At 44.3% G+C, this 22897-nt stretch overlaps 1 protein-coding gene across 12 annotated transcripts in view; it reads left to right on the forward strand.

Moving 5' to 3' along the window:
- The window catches only part of SCRIB (scribble planar cell polarity protein), a 120388-nt gene that overhangs the window by 91530 nt on the left and 5961 nt on the right, over positions 1-22897 (forward strand). For 7 of the 12 annotated variants that reach the window (XM_040547582.1, XM_040547587.1, XM_040547584.1 and 4 more), the window contains 10 exons: positions 381-506; positions 1850-1957; positions 3716-3875; positions 5269-5437; positions 10613-10702; positions 11014-11202; positions 16893-17032; positions 17435-17472; positions 18331-18405; positions 21088-21139. In XM_040547582.1, the coding sequence (XP_040403516.1) occupies positions 381-506; positions 1850-1957; positions 3716-3875; positions 5269-5437; positions 10613-10702; positions 11014-11202; positions 16893-17032; positions 17435-17472; positions 18331-18405; positions 21088-21139 (1147 nt within the window). Of the gene's footprint in view, positions 1-380; positions 507-1849; positions 1958-3715; positions 3876-5268; positions 5438-10612; positions 10703-11013; positions 11203-16892; positions 17033-17434; positions 17473-18330; positions 18406-21087; positions 21140-22897 lie in introns of those variants that run through there. The other 5 variants (XM_040547586.1, XM_040547589.1, XM_040547591.1 and 2 more) reach the window with 5 other exon arrangements.

Raw genomic sequence — 22897 nt, forward strand, 5'->3', positions numbered from 1 at the left:
TTCCCATTCATGATGCGTACATTCTCCCAGCTCCGACATACTTGTGCCGTACCCCTCTGACCATTGTAGCTGCCACTTTTATGGTAGATTCTTCCTTGTGACCTGGGCTTTCTCTTTGTTGTTCCTGTTATCACTTTGACTTGTCTAAATCTCTTTGCCTGTACAAGTACTTGTACCATAGGCATTGCTTGGTGTTTGGTGTTTGCTTCAGTAGCTCAATTGAATTGAACTACTTGAATTGGGTAGAATTGAGCTCAGGTGCATGGATTTGTCTTATTCACTTGCATGCCAGAGACGCCTTGCTCCCCAAACTTCTCACCTCTCTTCTCTCTCTCTATGCCTCTGCTTTTTCCCCTACTATGTGATATTGACACAAGCAGACCAAACCAGGTGTCATTCAGCCTCTTTCTCGAGTGCGTCAAAATGCTGCTTCACATAATTCGGAGGACAGGGACAGCCCCAATGCCTTCCAGCAACCTGAGCCGTGCTCCAGTATCCAGAACTCTGTAAGTGGCCTGCAGTTCTTTCTTGCTAAGCTTGTCCTAGGCTGCTCTAGTGCCACTTTTTCTGGTGGGTAGGCTGAACACAGCCTCCCAGTGGTGTCTTTGTAGTTTAAAGATCATGTGCCTTAGCTAAAGCTGGTTTTGAATTTGCATCAGACTGGATGCCCTGATTAAGAACCCGTACTCTACAAGTAGAGTTATAGTCAATGTGTCCTGTTCAGTTTTCTAACATAAAAGAGCCTCACCAGCCTGCCTTGTGTCTTCACTTATCCATTCAAAAATCTTGCATTGTTGAAACTGAATTGTGGCTAAAATCCTCACAGCAGTTAGTTTTAAATCCTTATTTATGAACTGTTGCATTCTGTTGAGGCGTAAATCATTCAGAACCCTTTTCTGTCAATGTCTTGCATCTTGGAGCAAAAGCCAATATCATCTCACTGATAGTAAGTTTTTTGATTTGCAAAATAATTGTTTTTCAAAGACTATTTTTATCTGGGATGTATGTTGATGGGAGAGAAAGATTAGGTATTTTGGTCTTTGCCTTGGTAAGAATTGTCATGACTTGTGTACCTGTAATATAGCTCTTCCCTTTTATTGAAACCTATGTGAAATTATAGCAAATTACAGACATTTCTCTGAATAAGTGAAGGGAAGATTTGAGATCAAAGTCTATTCTTCTCCAGATTATTGATCCCTGAGTGGGGTTGCCACTGGTTTAGGAGGCTATGACCATTAGCCTTGAAGTGTGCAGAACTATCGACTGGTCATTTTAGAAACAGAAGCACAATAGCCACTGGGAAAAAAAAGTAAAAATAGAATGAGACTGATAGATCCCTTCCCACGAGGAAGGCTCATTTAGTCAGAAATACTAGATAAAGCCAGGACTTATCTTCCATTTTTAGTAGACTAAAATTGGCTAATTCAGTTCTAAGTAAGGGTCAGTCAACTGTATATCTGCTGTATTCCAGCGTCCAAAGCCCATTGATTCAAATAAGTGCATTCTAGTTGAATTGGTTGGAAATCCTTAAGGATCAAGAGAGTAGTCTGACGCCTTGGCGAAGAGATCAGTCACAAAATTCTGGTGAAGTCAGTGTGGATCTGTACCACCAGAAGTATCAGTCCTCCACCATCCAAGAAATAAAATGGGGCTATGTTACATGTGGTGCTGTATATAGTGTCCACTGCTCACCTTGCTGTACAAGGCTGCAGTAGCTGTCCCTTCTGTATTCCAGGCTTTGCACGCTGAGGATTTTGCAGTGTTTCCCTCGTTTTCTGTTTGTTTTGTTGTTGGTGGTGGTTTTTTATAAATCTGTGATTCTTTTTATATTCTGTATTTGTCCCTTTAGCCAAAGCCACCATCACCACCCTCTCCTGACGAGATTCCCATCAATGTCAAGCAAGCATACAAGACCTTTGCAGCAGTACCCTTGTCACACCCTCTGCTCGAGACACAGGTAACTAGTGCTGACTGGGGTGAATGTTGCCCAAACAGTGGAACACACAAAAGATAAAATATTGCAAGTGAGCACGGGAAGTGCGAGGGTAGGAAGGAGGTAGCAATTTGTTTACCCCAAAGAAATATGCTGTGTGTGATGTTGAGGATGAACTAGGTTCATGAGTTAGATGTCTTGACTCATCTTGTACACAGATGATTTCTCAAGTTCTAGCTACTGTGTCATGGTTTAGGAAGCAATTATTGATCCTGAAGTAGCTCACCTTGTATTTTGTACTACTAAATTCAATTCTTTTCATCCTCCTCAAAGCAACCTATCATTCCAGGATGCTATTCCAAACCTTCTTGAATTTTAACAGTACTTATCTCCATTTAGTGGAGTGGATGAATGAAATAAAGTGCAGAGACCTTTGACAACTCTGCATTTCTGCGAATCTGTGTTCTGGTCTTCTTTGTCATTCATCAACTTTTTTCATGCCTCCTTCGTTTCTGATTCTAATTTGGCAATGCAAATGTTAACCAAGATTGGTCACAAAACTGATGTTTGTAGTCTCAAGACTACAGATCTTTGCAGTTCTTTGTTTAAAAAATTATATTATCAAATGAGGGTATTAGATTAATCCTCATTGCACCTGTTCCATTATACTTTTTTCCATTTATTTTCATGTTGTATTTTCATCCTTGAATATTTGTCCTGGAGTTTTTTACAGTGCTTAAATTAGACTGGTGGCTCTGCTTCTCAAATTGTTTTTGCCTACTTCTTGATTCTGACAAGATATTGGCTATCTTTTAGACATAAACGTCCACCTAGTCAAACAAGTCAATTAAAAAAAGATGCTTGTCAGACTTTGAGTTTCTTGGGTCTTTTCATTCAGAATTCTTGAACAGTGATCTGCAGGGGTGAGATTTTTAATAACTCTTGGCAGTTCTCATTTTACCCTTACAGTTTCTGATTTCTGGTATACGGATGAATGTTGTGGATCAATTTCTTCTTTTCCCTGTAATTCTACTCTTCCAATATTCTGTTATTTTATTGTGCTAAATAAGAATGTCTTTTCTTCCTGATAGTGAAATTTCCACTTCTTAGAAGTAAATTTTACGTAGTTATATCTTTGATTTAAAGAAAATCTAAACCTCCATCTTAAGCTAAGCCCTCTGCTCCTGTTTGGTTCACTGATTTCCCTGTAAGTTTCAGTTTCTGCCCTTTTAAAATCAAAAACTTTTGTCACCATCTGTTTCTGTTTATCCCTCAATTAACTTAAATCCTCTTTGCCCACTACTCAGAATTGCGAAGTCTGAAGCAGCCTTGCCTTGTGTTAATTCTGTGACTGTTTTGTGAACCAGTTCATCAGCTGATGTCCCTGACTGCTGCTGTTTTATATTGCATCATTGACACTTAGTTGTGGGAGAGGAGTGATGGTAGAAAACCCTCTGTTTAGAGTGTGCCCACTTCTCTGTATCCTTAGGAATTGCCTGGTCAGACCAGCACAGAGAAACCCAAAACTGCCCCAGAGGTGAATTCTGGTGACTGGAGCATGAACTAGGACAGGGACTCAAAGAGGATTCAGGCTTTCGGGACTGTGGGTGTGGAGACCGGATCCCAGTGCGGGCACACACTGAAGGGCTGGGGAGGAGGAGGAGGGTGTGGGTATGGAGCATGTGAGTGGGGTGGGCACGCACAGGGCATGCATTCAGGGTGGTATGGGAAGAGAGCCTTGGCTTGGTCACTCTGTGGACAGTGCTGGTACATCTCCCACAGGTGCCGATGCCAAGTGGACTGCACAGCCCCGAACAGCGATCCTTCCGTGAGAGGCAGAAGTATTTTGAAGTTGAGGTTAAGCAGCAGCAGATGGATAAGCCTCCCAAGCGTGTTTCTTTGGTAGGAGAGGATGACCTGAAGAAAATGAAGGAAGAAGAAGGTATGCTTCAATCTGTGCAGGGAAATTTGGCCTGTTAAGTGAATCCTACCTCTATGGGAGGCATGAGATAGCACACACACCAGGAATCCAAGACCTGCAAAAGTGTGTGGGTGGTTATTAAAAACGCATGGTAACTGCTTGACATATGTGAACTTTAATGAGTTTATTGGCTGCTCCACTGTTACTGTGTAAAACACAATCTCTAATCAGGACAACTCTGAGTACAAGAATTAAAAAAAAAAACCTGGGGAAGAGAAATCTCGCAGTGAAGATTGTCCAGATAATAAATGAACTTTAGCTTACTCAGGAAGAAATATCCCAGTAAAATACTTCAAAATCATAAATTACATCCTCTGGATCTCTGCAGTTCTAGCAGTTACCCAAAGATTTCTGCTGTTTTGTGCTCCCACTGCCAGCAAACTACAGCTTTAGAAATTTCTAAATCTTGTCATAAAGATCCCTAGTCATGTTTTGAATTAGGCACGCTTACTTGCACAAGTGTTCCACTTGCATTTTCTTATTTTAAAAGCATTTAATAAAAGAGGCCAAGCATCGTTATTACTTTGCAGTTACAGTAGATTGGTCAGAACACCTGCCTGCAGAGAGTAGCCTATTCACAGGCCCCTTTTGTCCCTGTTCCTCTTGGGTCCTGTGCAGCTACCTGCCTGCCTAATGGTTCCCTTTGACTCAGTGCCAAGAGGAGGGGGTTCCTCAGCACTCCAGTCCTGGTTTCGGCTGAGATAGAGTTGATAGAGTTAATTTTCTTCCTAGTAGCTGCTACGGTGCTGTGTTTTGGATTTAGGATGAGAATAATGCTTAAACATACTAATACTTTAGTTGCCATAGAGCAGTGCTTACACTTAGTAAGGGACTTTTCAGCTTCTCATGCTGTCATGCCAGTGAGGAGGATGGAGGTGCACAAGAAGCTGCGAGGGGACACAGCCAGGGCAGCTGGCCCAAACTGACCAAAGGGATATCCCATATGATGTCATGTGGAACAATAAAATGGGGGGGGTTGTTGCTGCTCAGGTAGTGTCTGGGCATCAGTCAGTGGTGGTTCTGCATCACTTTTTTTGTATATTCTAGTATTCTCTCTCATCCCACTGTGTGTGGGGAGTGAGTAAATGGCTGTGTGGTGCTTAGCTGCCTGCTGGGTTAAACTACAATAAGCCTCTAGGATTGGAGGCTTATTGACTAGGGAGGGCAGGACTGAGGGAATGCAGTAGAGCTTGTTACATCTGAAACATTAGTGGAGTGGAGGAGAAACAAAGGAAATGGTGAAGAGCACAGACTTGAAGGGATGATGAGCATAAGTTCCTGCCCAGAGACTTCATCCCTGTGGGGTTTTAGTGAGTGCCTTGTGATGTAAGATGAGTCTGTATTATTTTGGCAGCTCGAAAGCTGCAGCAGAAACGTACCCTTCTGTTGGAAGAAGAAGTGGAAGAGGATGAGATGATAAAACAAGTGCCTGAGATGAGCATGCAGTCCAGTGTCATCATTGAAGGAGTTGAGTACAAGTTTGAGAGACTAAATGGAAGGAGCATCCAGCCTCCAGGAACTCGGTAAGACAAGACTGCTAGCTCAGTGCCACCTACATGTGTCAGAGGTGTCTCAGCATCAGTAATTTTCAGGGAAGAGGGCTGGACATTACCTCAGCTTCAACATAAAACCACACAGTATGGAGTTTTGTTTTTCCAGCTCTTTCTTTTCAGAAGAATACCTTCTTCAGCTCTGTGCTTTGGTATGTAGAGCCATTAATTTTTGGTAATAGCTAACTTGTGATAAGCCTTGGTGCTGGACCTAGCTTTGATTTTTTAGGATATTGATTCCTGGTTCTCCTGGACTTGTTCTCCATGTTGTTTTGATGTTGTTTTCTCATTCTTGGGCACAGAGCTGGGGAATGAGAAAAGGCTTCTCATAAAACTTCAAATAAAAATAAGGCTGCACTAAATAGAATAAAACTAGAATAAAACTGCAGCACCCACCTTTGGATTTGTCCTTATCTGACTTAATGTACCTGAACTTATTCAAAGCATTTGTCACTGTCCTCCATGATATCCTTGTCTCTGAATTGGACACACATGGATTTGACAGATGGACAACTCAGTGGGTAAGGAATTGGCTGGATGGTCGCACTGAAAGAGTTGCAGTCAATGGCTCAGTGTCCAGGTGGAGATCAGTAACAAATGGTGTTCCTCGGGGGTCAGTATTGGGACCAGCACTATTTAACATCTTTGTTGGCAACATGGACAGTGAGATCACAGAATCGTCTAGGTTGGAAGAGACCTCCAAGATCACCTAGTCCAACCTCTGACCTAACACTAACAAGTCCTCCACTAAACCATATCACTAAGTTCAACATCTAAACGTCTCTTAAAGACCTCCAGGGATGGTGACTCAGCCACTTCCCTGGGCAGCCCATTCCAATGCCTAACAGTCCTTTCGGTAAAGAAGTTCTTCCTAATATCCATCCTAAACCTCCCCTGGCGCAACTTTAGCCCATTCCCCCTTGTCCTGTCACCAGGCACGTGGGAGAATAGACCAACCCCTACCTCGCTACAGCCTCCTTTAAGGTACCTATAGAGAGCAATAAGGTCGCCCCTGAGCCTCCTCATCTCCAGGCTGAACAATCCCAGCTCCCTCAGCCGCTCCTCGTAAGACTTGTTCTCCAGACCCCTCACCAGCTTTGTTGCCCTTCTCTGGACTCGCTCGAGCACCTCCATGTCCTTCTTGTAGCGAGGGGCCCAAAACAGAACACAGTACTCAAGGTGCGGCCTCACCAGAGCTGAGTACAGGGGGACAATCACTTCCCTAGCCCTGCTGGCCACACTGCTTCTTATACAAGCCCAGGATGTTGTTGGCCTTCTTGGCCACCTGAGCACACTGCTGGCTCATATTCAGCCAACTATCAATCAGTACTCCCAGGTCCTTCTCTGCCAGGCAGCTTTCCAACCACTCATCTCCCAGCCTGTAGCTCTGCTTGGGGTTGTTGTGCCCCAGGTGCAGGACCCAGCACTTGGCCTTGTTGAACTTCATACAGTTGGCCTCAGCCCATCGGTCCAGCCTATCCAGATCCTCCTGCAGAGCCTTCCTACCCTCGAGCAGATCGACACATGCCCCTAACTTGGTGTCATCTGCAAACTTACTGAGGGTGCGCTCAATCCCCTCATCCAAATCATCGATAAAGATATTGAAGAGGACCGGCCCCAGCACTGAGCCCTGGGGGACTCCACTAGTGACCAGCCTCCAACTGGATTTGACTCCATTCGCCACAACTCTTTGGATCCAGCTATCCAGCCAGTTTTTAACCCAACGAAGCGTACGCCAGTCCAAGCCACGAGCAGCCAGTTTCTTGAGGAGGATGTTGTGGGAAACGGTATCAAAAGCCTTACTGAAGTCAAGGTAGACCACATCCACAGCCTTTCCCTCATCCACTAAGTGTGTCACTTTGTTATAGAAGGAGATCAGGTTCGTCAAGCAGGACCTGCCTTTCATAAACCCATGCTGACTGGGCCTGATCACCTGGTTGCCCTGTAAGTGCCACGTGATGACACTCAAGATAATCTGCTCCGTGAGCTTCCCTGGCACTGAGGTCAAAGTAACATGCCTATAGTTCCCCGGGTCTACCCTTCGGCCCTTCTTGTAGATGGGCGTCACGAGAGATCGAGTGCACCCTCAACAAGTTTGCTGATGACACCAGGCTGTGTGGTGTGATCAGCATGCTGGAGGGAAGGAATGCCATCCAGAGGGACCTTGACAGGCTCGAGAGGTGTGTCTAGTGAACTTCGTGAGAATCAACAAGGCCAAGTGCAAGGACAAGAAGGACACAAAAGTATTAGAACAAGTGCAAGGTCCTGTGTCTGGGCCAGGGCAATCCCAAGCACAAATACAGGCTGGGTGAAGAATGGATTGAGAGCAGCCCTGAGGAGAAGGACCTGGGGGTGCTGGTGGATGAGAAGCTCGACATGAGCCAGCAATGTGCGCTCACAGCCCAGAAAACCAACCATATCCTGGGCTACATCAAAAGCAGGTCGAGGGAAGTGATTCTTCCTGCTACTCTGCTCTCATGAGACCTCACCTAGAGTGCTGTGTTCAGTGCTGGGACCCCCAGCATAAGAAGGACACGGAAGTATTCGAACGAGTCCAGAGGAGGGCCACAAAGATGATCAAGGGGCTGGAGCACCTCTCTTACAAAGACAGGCTGAGGGAGTTGGGGTTGTTCAGCCTGGAGAAGACCTTATAACAACCTTACAATACCTAAAGGGGGCTACAGGAAAGCTGGGGAGGGACTCTTTGTCAGGGAGTGGAGCGACAGGACAAGGAATAATGGCTTTAAACTAGAAGAGGGTAGATTTACATTAGATATAAGGAAGAGATTCTTCACTCAGAGGCTGTTGAGGCAGTGGAACAAGTTGCCCAGGGAAGTTGTGGATGCCCCATCCCTGGAAGTGCTCAAGCCCATGTTGGATGGGGCTTTGAAGAACCTGGTCTAGTGGAAGGTGTCCCTGCCCATTTTGTGTGGGGTGAGGGTGGGAGGGAGTTGGAATTAGATGATCTTTAAGGTCCCTTCCAAGGTGCTTGAGCAGGGGGGTTGGTCTAGGTGATCTCCGGAGGTCCTTTCCAACCTCAACCATTCTCTGCTCTGCTCTCGTGAGACCCCATCTGGAGTGCTGTGTTCAGCCCTGTGGTCCACAGCACAAGAAGGACACAAATGTATTAGAACAAGGCCAGACAAGGGCCACAAAGATGATCAAGGGTCTGGAGCACATCTCCTGTGAAGACAGGATGAGAGAGTTGGGGTTGTTCAGTTGGGAAAAGAAAAGGCTCCGGAAAGACTTTATAACAACTTTCCAATATCTAAAGGGGGCTTACAGGAAAGCTGGGGAGGGATTCTTTGTCAGGGAGTGTAGTGATAGGACAAAGAGTAATGGCTTTAAACTAGGAGAAGGTAGATTAAGATTAGATATAAGAAAAATTCTTTAATCTGAGGGTTGTGAGGCCCTGGAACAGGTTGCCCAGAGAAGCTGTGGATGCCCCATCCCCGGAAGTGCTCAAGGCTGGGTTGGGTGGGGCTTTGAGCAACCTGGTCTAGTGAGAGGTGTCCCTGCCCATGGCAGGGGGATTGGAATTAGATCATCTTTAAGGTCCCTTCCAACCAAAACCATTCTATGATTCTATGGCTTTCTCTTCTGAGTCTGTTACAGATGTTCTTTTTTTCCCAAACACTTTTTTGGGGGGTCAGTTTTACAGAGGCTGAAAACACTTATCTTGGGTTTTTTTTGAGTCTTATTTCTCTCCATTGTTTCTATCCAGTCTCTGTTGAGCAACTTCTCACATGATGAATGCACTCAGAACCTTCCACCTTCTGTGCTGACCTTAGCCTATTACTCATCAACTCTAAAGAAGGACAGCAGCCAAATGCACACCAGCTGCTTGGTTTGGTACAAAGGCCTACTTATCCCTACTTTTTTCATATTGAAATGTGGGAGGCTAGAGAAGATTAAACCTGGTTCCATCAGATTGCTTTGCTCAGTCAGCAGTGATTTTAACAGTGGAAGGCTCTGAGAATGTTTTCAGCTTCAAGCTTACAGTGCTTATCTGTGTAAGAATAGGCAACTGCTTATATAAGACTTTTGATTCATGCTTGTACAAAGTAGAGGTAATGGAATAGGCTGAATGTGTGCATCTTGAATTTTTTTTTTCTTGTCATGCTGAAACAGAAACTGGAATTTAATAAAAATAAACTTGAGCAGTAACAATAAGGGCTCAAACATTTAATAAGCTTTCTGACTGCCAGCTGGGCAGCAGTGACTGGGGGCCTGTGCTTAACCTCTGGAAAGCAGTGCAGTGTGACCTACAGTTCAGCTGACCTGACATGCAGCAATTTGGTTATGAACATAAATCCTCAGTGTGTCAAGCAGAGTGTGCATAGAGTGGCTGCACTGAGAATCATGGCTCTGAGATCTCTCAGGATTTGTCCCTAGCCCAGACATGCATTCACTTACAACTCAGGAGGATTGATCGTCCTTTGTTAACATTTATGCATATCTAGCATCAGCAAACAAAAAAGCTGGAAGCAGCCATTCGATGTACACGATGGGGCTGCCCATTGTGTACAGGGAGCTGGAAAGAGCCAGACTAGGGCTGGGCAAGAACTTGTCAGCAAGCACAGTGTATTACATTTGAAGAGTGTGTGTGTTAGTGGAGGGGGCATGGTTGACTTCCAAATCACAGAATCACAGAATTGTAGGGGTTGGAAGGGACCTCAAGAGATCATCAGGTCCAACCCCCCTGCCAAAGCAGGTTCCCTAGAGCAGGTTGCCCAGGTAGGCGTCCAGATGGGCCTTGAATATCTCCAGAGAAGGAGACTCCACAACCTCCCTGGGCAGCCTGTCCCAGTGCTCCGTCACCCTCACCATGAAGAAGTTCTTTGGCATGTTGGTGCAGAACTTCCTGTGCTCCATTTTGTGACCATTGCCCCTTTTCCTATCCCCACAAACCACTGAAAAGAGGTTGGCCAAAATGAGGAAAATGAATTCTGAACATAGAGAACATGAACAGTTATGAAATCAACAAGGAAATGCTTGCAGCAATGGAGAAAAAGCTGTTCTGCATAAGCATTAAGGGTTGTGTCTTAAAACTGAACTAATTACTGCATTCTAGAGCTTGGATATTCTGAACACTCATTGGGTATGCCAGTCTGCGATACTGTTAGCTGACATGCTTTTTTGGTCTAGGTCCTCAGAGGTTAATGAGAACAACAGTTCACAGAGGAATTCACTGGAAGAGACAATGAAGCCTGAACAGAGAACCAACTCTATATCTGGGTAAGTAGATGAGCAATATCCTTTGTGCAGAAACTGCCAGATGACAGAGCAGGTGACTCCTACTTTTTGGCAAATACAGGGTGTGAAAGGAAGAATTTTGTGGAGAAGGGAAATTGATTGGAACCAGCTTCTTAGCAGAAGTTTAATTTTGTGTCCTCCTTCCATCTCCCAAGATGATATCCTTGGACCTAATTGTGGTACAGAACAGTTGATTGTGGATGTTGATCATCACGTTTCACCTTCAGAAGAGCATACAGAGTTGTACTGAACCAGGCCTGCCTGTTTCTCACTGCTTTTTTCTCTCTGCCAAGGTTGAGTCCATTAAATCTTGGAGCAGGGGATCCAGTGGCACCTGTGCGGACAGCCAAAGCAGAACGGCGGCACCAGGAGCGATTGCGAATGCAGAGTCCTGAGCTCCTGAGCAGTCAAGAGAAGGAGCTTTCTCCAGCAGAACGTCGTGCTCTGGAGGCAGAGAAACGAGCAATGTGGAGGGCAGCACGGTGAGACAGATGAACTGTCACTATTCTCTTCACTACGCTAGTTCAGGGAAAGGGGAGCTGCTGCATGTCCTGGAATCCATGGTGTTAAAAATGGGAAACAAAGAAACCTCCCTATGTCATAAGCTGGGAGAGGTTGTAGTTGCACTTTGAATCTGTTCAAACAGTGCAAAGCATCTACTGCTTGGCTGAGCTCATCTGCTTCTGACAGCTACATGAGTGAGATGTCTCATAGTTCAACAGTGCTCATACAGTCATGAAGACTGAGTTTTATAAAATACACTACTCAAACAGCTTTATGTGGTGGTGACTGTATCTCTTTCCTCTCAGCACACAGTTCCCCCCCTCTTTTGTAACACGTGGGGAAGGATAGTATTTATCAAAGTTGTGAGGTGACACATTCAAAATGAAAAACAGAAAGAGCATTTCACATATTCAGTGTTGCTAAACTGGTAGACTCACTGAAGCCAAGAAATGAGCAAGATGAGAACGTTCTTATCCTCACAAACTGTTCCATGAGCTGTGAAAGAGTGATTAAAAATTTGTTTTGAAAGAGGTCTTCCTACCTCAGATCTTTAGATTGGAGGCTAGTCCAGACCCTTACGGTGTAATATAATTCCTTTTAAGAATTAGTCAAGCTGCTGCTGTAACAAATTATTTTTCTTCCCTGAATGCTCCTGTAACAGGCACTCAGATGATAACTGCAGCAGTCTTTCTGGGGGGTTGAGTGAGAACTTTTAGAAGAACACGACTGCTAGCAACTCATTGTTGCCAGCCTGCTAGATAGGATGTTGGAGGGATTACTGTGAGTTGTACCACCTAGCAATATCAGTGTTTGTGGTTAGATTTGGATGATAATGGTGCTGCCTTCTTCTGAGGCTCTGAGGATGAAGAAATGTATAGTGGAATTACCAATGATGAGAGCTGACTACTTATGCTTATCTAGGGTTTTGATGGTACACATCTTCCCATTGTTACTTGATCATATAACAGATCTATCTGGTTATAGTTTTGCTGTGCTGGGTTCAACTAATGTTCACAGTACCAGGGCTCTTGTCCTTCAGGAAGAATTTTCTTAGCATGCTCCAGTTCCATTGCCTTAGATAATCCCTTTGGTCTGTCTCAGATTATTTTTTTTTCCTGGAGCATTGCCTTAATTTCAGTGCACTACCCTGCAGTGTCAGAAAGCTGATCAAGTCACTGGAAAGCCTACCTGTTACACAAAACCTTAATTTGGAAGAGAATGATTTCTGTCTTCTTGTAGCATGTTTGTTATACCTTTGAAGCTGGCCCTGCTTTGAGCAGCTTTAGGATCAGATGACCTCCAGAGGTCCCTTCCAATCTGAGTGAATCTATACTCAACAATCTCTCCTTCACGTGCACCCCAGACATGGGGGTGTCTACATACAGGTACAGCGATGAGTCAGGATCTCACCACAGTGTGCTCTGGCAGGATTGTTTCCTTCCTGTGCTATTGTCTCGTGCTCCAGATACTATGGGATTCTGTCTGCTACTCTGACTTGCTGAATGTTCTGCTGTATTTGGCATCACACCCCTGTTCTAGTTGTTGTAGTTCCCATGGCTTCGGTGTCATGACTTGTCAGGAGGCATTGTTTGCAAATGGAAGTTCTGTATTTTCACTAAGGCAGGGACAACCCTTTTACAAAAATACTGACACATGGAAGAAAGTTTATGAACAATGCCTGCCATAATAGAGGCATTGTCATTGTATTATAGGGCTAGAAACTGGGCAGGTGTTGTAGAACCAATATGTGGTTACAAACCATAGTGCATCCAGGCCTGGGGCCCCCAGCACAAGAAGGGTGTGGATCTGTTCAAGCAGGTCCAGAGGAGGGCCGTGAAGATGATCAGAGGGCTGGAGCACCTCTCCTATGAAGCCAGGCTGAAGGAGCTGCAGATGTTCAGCCTGAAGAAGAGAAGGCTTCACAGAGACTTCAGCTTTTCAGTACTTAAAGGAGGCTTATAAAAAACATGGAACGCAACTTTTTGCTTGGGCAGAAAATAATAGGACAAAAGGGTTTTAAACTAAAAGAGGGGAGACTTAGATTAAGTGTTAGAAGGAAATTCTTCACTCAGGGGTGGTAAGGCATTGGAACAGGTTGCCCAGAGAAGTTGTGGATGGAGGTGTTCAAGACCAGGCTGGATGAGGCTCTGGGCAACCTGGTCTAGTGGGTGGCATTCCTACCCACATCAGCGGGGTTGGAACTAGATGGTCTTTAAGGTCGCTTCCAACCCAAGCCAATCTATGGTTCTATGCTTGATTCTATGATTTTATCTCCCTCATGCCACCACTTTCCATGCATATTTCCTCATACGCTGGAGCAGGCTGTATTAGCTCCGATTCCTCCTAAGCCTAAACATTAACATGTCCAGGTAATTCTATAATAAAAGCCTTGTTTATGGTGGATATAAAGTGGAGGAACGTGACATTGCATGTTCAAACGTTTGAAAACATAGACATTACAAGGACTCTACCATGTCACAGAATGTACATCACTTGCCTCAGGAGTCTGTCTTCTTACATGATCTTGTTACTGTTGCTAGCAGATAAAGAAATCTGAAAAATGCTGGGAATAAACAACTTTTTTTTTCTTTTTTTCTTTTTTTTTAACTGATCACATAATTTGCTCCTATAACATTACCATACACCTGCTGATGCTTCTGGGTCAGCTGGGCATTTGTTGGAATTGCTTAGATTACAGTCAAGTTTTACATTACACTGTAGAAGGGTTAGTGAGTGTTGAGTATAGTGTTTTTGTCCACTCTTGGCAGGAGATAGATCACATATCTTCATGCCTTTTAAGCATGTTTTGTTCACAGAAAATGAACTAGGGAAGGGAGAGGTAAGAAAATGCATGAGGAGAAGCTGCTTGGAGCTGCCTTGGTTTTGAGCTGTTAGATTCCGTGTAACTGTTTTGAAGTTATGCAGACCAGCTTCTCAGCTTCACTTTGCTTCTGATAGCAAGGTGTAGTTTTTTATTCAGCTCTCAAGAGAAGTGTCTGGCTGATTCTTTGGGTAGCATTAAGTCCTTGCTTTTATTGGCATCAGCAGGAATCAGTCAGTTACCATATTGAGCTCCCTTTGGTAAGACAAGGATGGACTGTCCCCTACTACCACAGATCTCACAGATCTGGTCTTCTTAGGAGCCATCTTCTGTGAATGCTAGAGCAAGTGCAATGACATGATGGCAGCTGGGTCTCATGTCTTGTTTCCAGAGGTCCCCAGGCAGCACCACATGTGCTGTGTGGGAGGGAGGACTGGATTGTCCTGCACATGGTGCTTCAGCCTCACTAATCTGTATTTTCTTCAAGTGCATGCCACTGGTTTTATTACTTTCTTTCTAACCTTCTATCTTCTGCTTCTTTCCAGTTCTCTGATCTGTGTGCTGTCACTTGTGACCCCATCAATTCGCACCATCTTGGGCTTTCCTTTTTCTCCCTGTGTCATCAGTGCCCTGATAGGACATGTGATGCACCCCCCATCCTCACCCCACCCCCACACACCCACTCCCCTGTCCTCTGTTGGGACAAACACACTGAAGACCATGCTACATAAGTGTTCTCAGTGCACACAATTGCTGACAGTGGTGCCATAGGAAGAGTGTGACTGAGAAGGTACAGGCACATATAGAGGGGGAACAGCAGTCCAGCAAGGCCTATATGCATCTTGGCAGGTTTCCCAATGTGCGCATATGGATGCACTCATCTCAGTGTTTCAGGGCCTGCGGCAAATAGACCCTTCATAATGTGCATGCCCGTTTTGCACCGGTATGGCCTCACCTTGAGTAGTGTGTGCGGTTTGGGGCTCTGCAATATAAGAAGGATATAAAAATAATAGAATGTGCCCAAAGGAGGGCAACAAAGATGGTTAAAGGACTAGAGGAGAAGATGTATGAGGAGCAGCTGAGGTCACTTGGTTCGTTCAGCCTAGAGAAGAGGAGACTGAAGGGAGGCCTCATGGTGGCCTGCAGCTTCCTCACAAGGGGAGAGGAGGGGCAGGCGCTGAGCTCTGCTCTCTGGTGACAGCGACAGGACCCAAGGGAACAGCATGGAGCTGCGACAGGGGAGGGTCAGGCTGGATGTTAGGGAAAGCTTCTTCACTGAGAGGGTGGTTGGGCACTGGAACAGGCTCCCCAGAGACATGGTCATGGTCCCAAGCCTGTTAGTGGTGTTCAAGAAGCATTTGGACAACATTCTTAGAGATATAGTTTAACTCTTAGGTTGCCCTGTATGGAGTCAGTAGCTGGGCTCAATGACTGTCATGTGTTCCTTCCAACTGGGGATATTCTGTGATTCCATGATCCCATTTTATCATGGCCAAAGGTGCATGCTAAAGGTGGTCAGATATATGTATGCAAATGTACACTGAGGCGATCAAATGTGCATGCACATACACACACTCATGTCCTGTATGCCCTCAGTCTGCTTCATACATGCACACACTTCTTTGAAACTACCTGCTGGGCATTTCCACTGGTCTGCTGCGTGTTTCTAGTCCTTTCCTCCCAGCACATGAGGGCCCACCTACTTAGACTCTGAAGGATAACACTTCTGGGTACATCATCCCAGACTGCCCTCTGGAGGTTGCTGCTTCTTCTACAGCAGTTGGTGTTGGGCAGGATCAGATACATAGGAGCCTGTTTTAATCAAGGCTATGCCTATTATCAGACTCACACTTCCCCTTGCCAGGGTATGTTCATGTATCTGCTTCTTTCTTTCCCTGTGCTTGTCCGCTGTAATGTTCATCACCATCATCTCCTCTTCCTTTTCCTCCTCCTTCTCTTCTTCCTCCTCCTCCTCCTCTTCCTCCTCCTCAGATCCTCAACTCTTGAAGACAGTATTAAACAGTACGAGCAGGATCTGGCCAGGAAGCTGTACCAGTCCCGACAGTGGGCACCTGCTCCTGGGGCCAGGCCAGCTCAGATGTCTAGTCCAGTGCAGAGTCACGCCTCAAGAATCCCTGGGTCAGGAAGCCAATCCAGGTGTGCACAGCCCCAACCCTGCTGGCTGCATGCTCAACTGTCCTGTCTGTGTCCCCACATCCTAATGCAGTGCTCCAAGCTGTGGCCTGCTAGGGGTAGGGAGAAGATTTTTAGCAGTTGTTGGTATTCATTTCCCTAAGGTCCCACAGACTACTAACAGTTAATGAGAATGAAGGGGGGATGCTGGGTCTGTGTGGTTGGGTGGGAGCAGACATTTCTGAGGGCTGAACCTACTTTTTCTTAGGTATTTCATAATCTCCTAATGGCATAAGAGGGTTAAGATGCAACACACTGAGAGCAAAGAGGAGAGTGAAACAAACCCTATTCATCTGAGTCCTGGCCATTCCCCTCCTTTTTTCCTAATTTGGGTTGCTCTCCTTCCTATATGGCACCTCTGAGAAGGCCTGCAGCATCTCATTGGGTTGATGCTTAGCTCCAAGCTCTGTCTCTTCAACACACATGACAGCATGTGTGTTTCAGGACAGCAGTCTGGTGAGAGCAAACCAAGCTGTTCTCCTCTCCTGCTTTGAAAATCTGTCTGCCTCAGGGAACCAAAAGTGCTTAATCTGCCTTTGTGCACTCAGCTTCCTGACTGTGGTCCAGTTGCTGGGCACAGAAGAGGGCATTATCTTTTACAGAGAAGGCAATATCTGATGCCTTTTTCTCCCTCCCTTCTCCTTTCTGAGACAGGATGAAATCCCTTGAACAGGATGCTCTTAAAGCCCAAATGGTCATTGCCAAATCCAAGGAGGGGAAAAAACGCAGCACTCTGGAGCAGCTGGCAGAGTCACCTTCACCTGTTCCTACCCCATCACCAACACCACTGGAAGGTACTGTACAGCTATCTGTATCTCTGAGGAAAAAAAGTTAATGCTTCTGTAGATTAACTTATTTGAAAACAGATTTGCTGAAAGCAGTTTTGTCGTTCAGCTGAGGTTGGAAGTGCCTTCTAAGCACATGACACTTCTTAGCATAGGAGATAATCCTGACACGTAGAAAACTTGAGAGACCAATACATTTGAGTTACGGTTCCAGGGAACCAGAGCAGAACTGAAAGGAGCATCATGACTAAAAAGGAGAGAGGCATTTATTCTGAGATTGTGGTGTCTTCCCTGAGTCTAGTCTTTTATCACACTTAAATACTGCTAAGTGGAATGTGCGAGTTTGTGTGTGTATGTGTTGCATATAATACAGACATTCACTGAATAATGTTTTTGTGTTATCTTTTGCAGATTGCAGTCCCAGGAACGTCACTTCACCGGGAAGGCTGGTATGACATATTCTGCTTGCTTCTGTTCTCTTACCTGTAATCCTGGGGTTTCTCAGTTACTCACCTTGGATGTGAATAGTGCATTTGGACAATGGGATCCCTATTTAAACATTTAATCCGAATCTGGCTGCATGATGTACAGAACTGTGAAGAGGAGGGCAGTGTGGATGGAGCTCTGTCATACTGATTGCTAGAGGCATCCCCCTTTGTTACAGCTACTCTGTAGCATCTGTTTTCCATTTCTCTGTTTTACTGTTTCATCCCTCTCTTGGTTCTTCTACGCCATCTCCATGTTCAGAAAGCCTTTTACTTTAGAGACTTTGCCCCCTTGTCTCTTCAATAGCACAATACTGAGAACTTTAACTGAAATCAGCATCTTACTTTTTCTAAGCACTGTATGAATGCAACAGGACATTGTTGCAGAGAACTGTCAAAATCAGTAAGACCACAGAATGGTGGGAGCAGCTGCACAGAAAGAGGACCTAGCTTTGCCTAAGGTCACACAATACAGACAACTCCAAACTGAAATATCAGCTGTGCTAGAACTACCAGGAATCTTGCCACTGATTTTCCCATACACACTAGGTTACGTAAGAACCCTGTTTTGTATGTGCAGTTTACTAGAGCATATGCTTTCTCTGCAACTTGGAGCACCTGTCTTCACACCAGAATAGATGAAAGACTGTGTCCATGAGTTGCCTTTTTTTTCAGAGGCTGTATCTAGACACTGTTGTCCATAACTGAGAATGACGCTCTGCTTCCAACTCAGCGTAGATCACTCACTGTGCTGCTCTCTCTCCATCCATTTCTCTCTCCTTACTCTCTTCTCTGTTTCTTCTCATTTGCTGTCCCTTCTAGTCCATGTCTGAAAAGAAGTTTGACTACCGGGAATTTGCTGCTATTCCTTCCTCCAAACCTGTTTACGAAATCCAGGTATAAACTGCATGCTGAATTTCTGCCATCTATTGGATGGGTTAGGGTTTGATGTGATAGAATTGCCTGCACTTGAAGTGATGACCTTCAGCAGAGAGGCTGAATGACTTGAGGAAGTACTCTTCGGAGTCGCTGTGTATGGGGCAATGACAACTGACCATGTTGTATAATTGAGAAATTATTGGAGACTTCAGTCAAGTTGTTAAAAAGTTGCTCCAGACAGTTTTAAAACTAGTGTCAAAGCCTTTGCAAATACAAAGTAACTGCATCTTCACTTTAACTGATCATGAAATATTAAGTGAAAGATGAGAACTAAAAGGGAAGAAAAAACTATTAGAAATAATTGCCAACAAGTTGCAAATTGGAGTTAATGTTAACTTCAAACTGGAATGTATCCAGCATCCTGCCCAAGAAGCAGCTGTTGACAATTGTCTTATGCTGTAATGCTGCTGTAGATTAATTATGAAGTAATAGTGGTAAGAGGACACCAAGTCTGGGGCATGAGCACCTTGGCAAGGTTCCTTGAGGGGGGAAAAAAACTCATGTCATTTAAGCTGCTTTGTCGTTCATGTGAGCTGCCTATTTTTGCATTTGTCTGATTTAGTCATTAACTGATTGCATGTGACAGATGATTTGAGCAGATATTATACATCTGTAATTTTTTTTTTTTTTTAGCTTTATGAAAAGACAATGAGGCAGATACCTGCATTTACATTTGTAGTGTGTGTGGGGAGCTAGCAAATACTGGCATGTTAGGCTTTAACCTGCTGCCATGACACAAATGTTCCAGGTCCCAAAAGGTCTTTTTCCCAATGCCAGGCTGACTTTAGCAGAGTTCCAGTTTGAGGAGTCTCAGGCAGTTAAACATTTGATTCATATTGTTGGCTGACGGCTTTTGCTGGTTGTATTGCCCAGCCCTTCGTAGTCACTGATCTCTAAGAATCCCTTCCCTATTGTGGTGCACACTTGTCCAGGTTTTGTACCAAGTAAGTGAGTAGAGAGTGGGAGTGGCAACTCAAGCCCCACTGGCAACTCAAGCCCCACTGGCAGCCCTGTGCTACCTGAGTTTCCCCAAGCCTCTGCTGAGGTCATAGTGCAGCACTGTGTCTTTATGCAGCTGAGAAGTTACCTCTAAGTGATAAGGCTACACCTCCAAGTGATCAGGCAGTTCCTCTGGACCTCTCACAGCAGTGCAGTTAATTAAAAGGCTGTATTTCTTCCTGGCCATAGTCACGCAACTGTCAGTCACTTTGGATCAGCACAATGCTATTTGGCTGCACTATGTTCCTCAGCAATACATGCCAAAGTCAACACAGCTCCCTATGTTCTGCTCTCTGCTGTTCACGAAGAACATGATTTCTACCTTGCATTCACTTTATTTCTAAGTCACTCAATGAACTGAGATCATCTCCCACTCTTTCCTACCCTCACCAATTTCACTGCTTGCATAAAATAGGCAAAATTTATACGTAAATGGGAGTATTTCTCACAGCTGTGAAACTTCCTTAATGCTTTCCATAGAAGTGAATAGAGCCATCATTCTTTATCCTACAACTAAGTTTCTACTTGTGTTCTTGAGCTGAACAAGAAGACTCCTAAAAGAAGATTTTGATCAATGGTGGCCAAAAGTTTCAGAAATTTGTCATTATTAAACCTGTGGAATACTAAGCTCTTCTGAAACATTTATATAGCTTGGAAGTGTTGAGCTCAGTGTAAGTATTGTGTACAAACTTAGAAAGAATACTAGAAGTAATAAAAGCAGCCATTTTTGATGCAAACAGTACCTTTACAGAGTACTTTGACCTTTCTGTCCTTGAAGTCCTGTACACAGCTAGATTAAATTTTCTACTTGAGTGAAGTAAGCAGTACTTGGGACATTTATGCCAGTGCCCAGAGTAGTGCTGATTTTCAAGCCACCTCAAGTTTATGACCATGAGCAAAGTTGTTTTTTCATTGTGTTGTCACTCTGACCTGGTGAACTACAGACAGCTCTGGTTGATTGTTGGAACAGGCTTCATTTTGTGAAGTCTTTAATGTTAGGAGGAACTGGTACAGTTTCATAGCTATCACTTAGCCATTTTTCCAGAGCTGTCTCTGCCACCCGTTGGGATGTAAGCACTTTCTATCCCATGTCAGTTCTCTGTACACACCTGAATAAAGAAAAATTTTGTTTTTGCCTAAGAAGCTAGGCCTGGGAACAGTGCAGGTACAGAATTAGGACCCAAGACTCTCAGAGAAATGTAGCTGTCTTATGTCATTGCTCCCCTCCCATGTTTCTACTCCTTTTAAATTGTCTTTATGCTTTTTGCCTTTCCTGTCACTTTCTATCCCCTCCTCCCTACCCATGCAAAGTAATGGGAGAGTAATGTGGTGCGCTGACATGCCTCTAATCTCACAATTCAGACACTGGGCTGGTTGACTTCAGCTCAAAAGGTTAATGTGTAATCACACACACAATTGTAGGGGTTGGAAGGGACCTCGAGAGATGATCGGGTCCAACCCCCATGTTGGGGAGTCGGGGGTTAAACATGTGAATTCACTGAGGGTCATGCCCTGGCTGCTTTATTACCAGAGCCTTTGAGGGCAAAAAGTTCTCTGTAGTGTGTTGGAAGGCTGGAGGTGGGGAATTATCTGGCACTGCTGTTACAGAGGTGGATGCTTCTGTCTTCTGCTCTTTTCCAGTCACCTGATGCAGCTGATGACCTCAGATATATAGATGACAGAAATAACTCAGGTAAGCTGATGGCCAGAGGATTCTTCTTTGTACTACTGCTTGTGTCCCATCACAGTTCTAGAGTTCACCTTTGCCTGCGTATGGAATCCCTGAGGACTTCAACTTCTTGCTGCTTGAAGCAATGACTTTTTTTTGTTTTTTTTGTCCATTCTAGAATGAAACCTTGAAACTTGCTACATTCAGTTTTGGGTAGGATATCTGCATTGCACTTCAGTGATGGCTAATTTGCTGAGAATTGTGTGTTACAAGCATGTCTAATCTCCTTCCTGTTTTGTGTTCTGGAGTAACAAATGATAGTAGAACGTGGGTGGGAAGCTTTGGCCTCTGGCACCTGCTGGCAGTGGATAATGTCCATTGTTCACAGTCTTCCTTGTGCTCATTCTGCTAAAGCAAAGAATCTCACTGCCAGCAGCAACAACTAAAGTCATCCTGGTTTAGGATTTGAGAGCATTTGGATGTAGCCAGGTGACTCTTCAGGTCACCTTGTGGATCTTTGTGCATGGTCACCTAAATAAACGCTAATTAAAGCTTTGACTCTTTGGACTGTGCTAGCTACAGTATGTCTTTCTGTTCCCAGCTATAACAGACACGCTCAGACTGTCTTCCACATCATTTCAGGTGGCTCAAGTAGTAGCGTGGAGCTCAGCAGGGCCTGCCTCCTCCTTAATAGTATTTTTGTTTCATTCAACAGTTGATGCTGGGTTTCTTCTGCCTATTCCACAGCTATTTATTCTTCTTTTGTTTTACACAAGAAACAGTTCAGCTGTAAATTTTATCTTTGCAAATCTCTCTTGGTAAAGGTTGCACTCCACTCTACTGCTGATTAATGTACAGACCATTTCCAAAGGAGGTTCTGCTGTAGAGACGTTCAAAAAAAACGTACTTTCCTGAGAACAGTATCTATTTCTCATGCCTGTGTAAACTTACCAACCCTGTTTTTTCCTTTTGAGGTGGTCCATTCGCATAGTCTCCATAACCTGCATAAGACAGGTCACAGAAGGATCAAGAAATAATCAGCAATTGCACAATGGTTTCAGACTTCACTATTGCCTGTCATTGGTCTGTTGCATCCTCATAGAGAATAGAGGCCATAAAGAAAAGCTAGTGGTGCTCTATTAAGAGTTTTTTGTTTGATTGTTTTGGGTTTTTTTTGAGCCAGTCTTTAATTCTTATTTAATCCTTAAGTTACCATTGTATGAAGCTGTGATATACACCACAAAGGATGCAGGTTTTCCAAAATTGATTTGGAAGGATAGCAGCTGAAGATGCAGCTGGACTCTCTTGGTATGGGTCAAAGGTTAGACTAGATGATCTTAGATGTCTTTTCCAACCTGAATGACTCTATGAAAGCTCTCAAATTTTTGTTTGTTTCTTTCTTTGTTTCCATTTTTTTCCCATCTCGTTCTTCCAGGAAGTGCAACATTCCAGTCAGCGTATAGATTTAAAAAAAAATAAAAATTCATGAAGCATACATTGATTTTTGGGCAAATATTATCATTTGTTTTGGGACTCAAAAACCTCTCCTTTTCAGCAACAGTTCCAGCCTCCTGCTGGTCCTGCGTTTGCCTCTTTTCAGATATTTTTCTTAGAATATGTGGAGACAATATTTGGAATAAAATATTTAACTGAGAAAATTCCTGATAATTGGAGTGATTTTTATTTGTATTTTTCTTTACTGTAATGGGAAAAGGAAGGGAAAACCTATTACCAAAAATTAAAGGGGTATGTATTTAATACATCTTTAGTCATGTCTAATTG

The sequence above is a fragment of the Cygnus olor genome, chromosome 2, assembly GCF_009769625.2.
Source record: "Cygnus olor isolate bCygOlo1 chromosome 2, bCygOlo1.pri.v2, whole genome shotgun sequence".
Taxonomy (NCBI): domain Eukaryota; kingdom Metazoa; phylum Chordata; class Aves; order Anseriformes; family Anatidae; genus Cygnus; species Cygnus olor.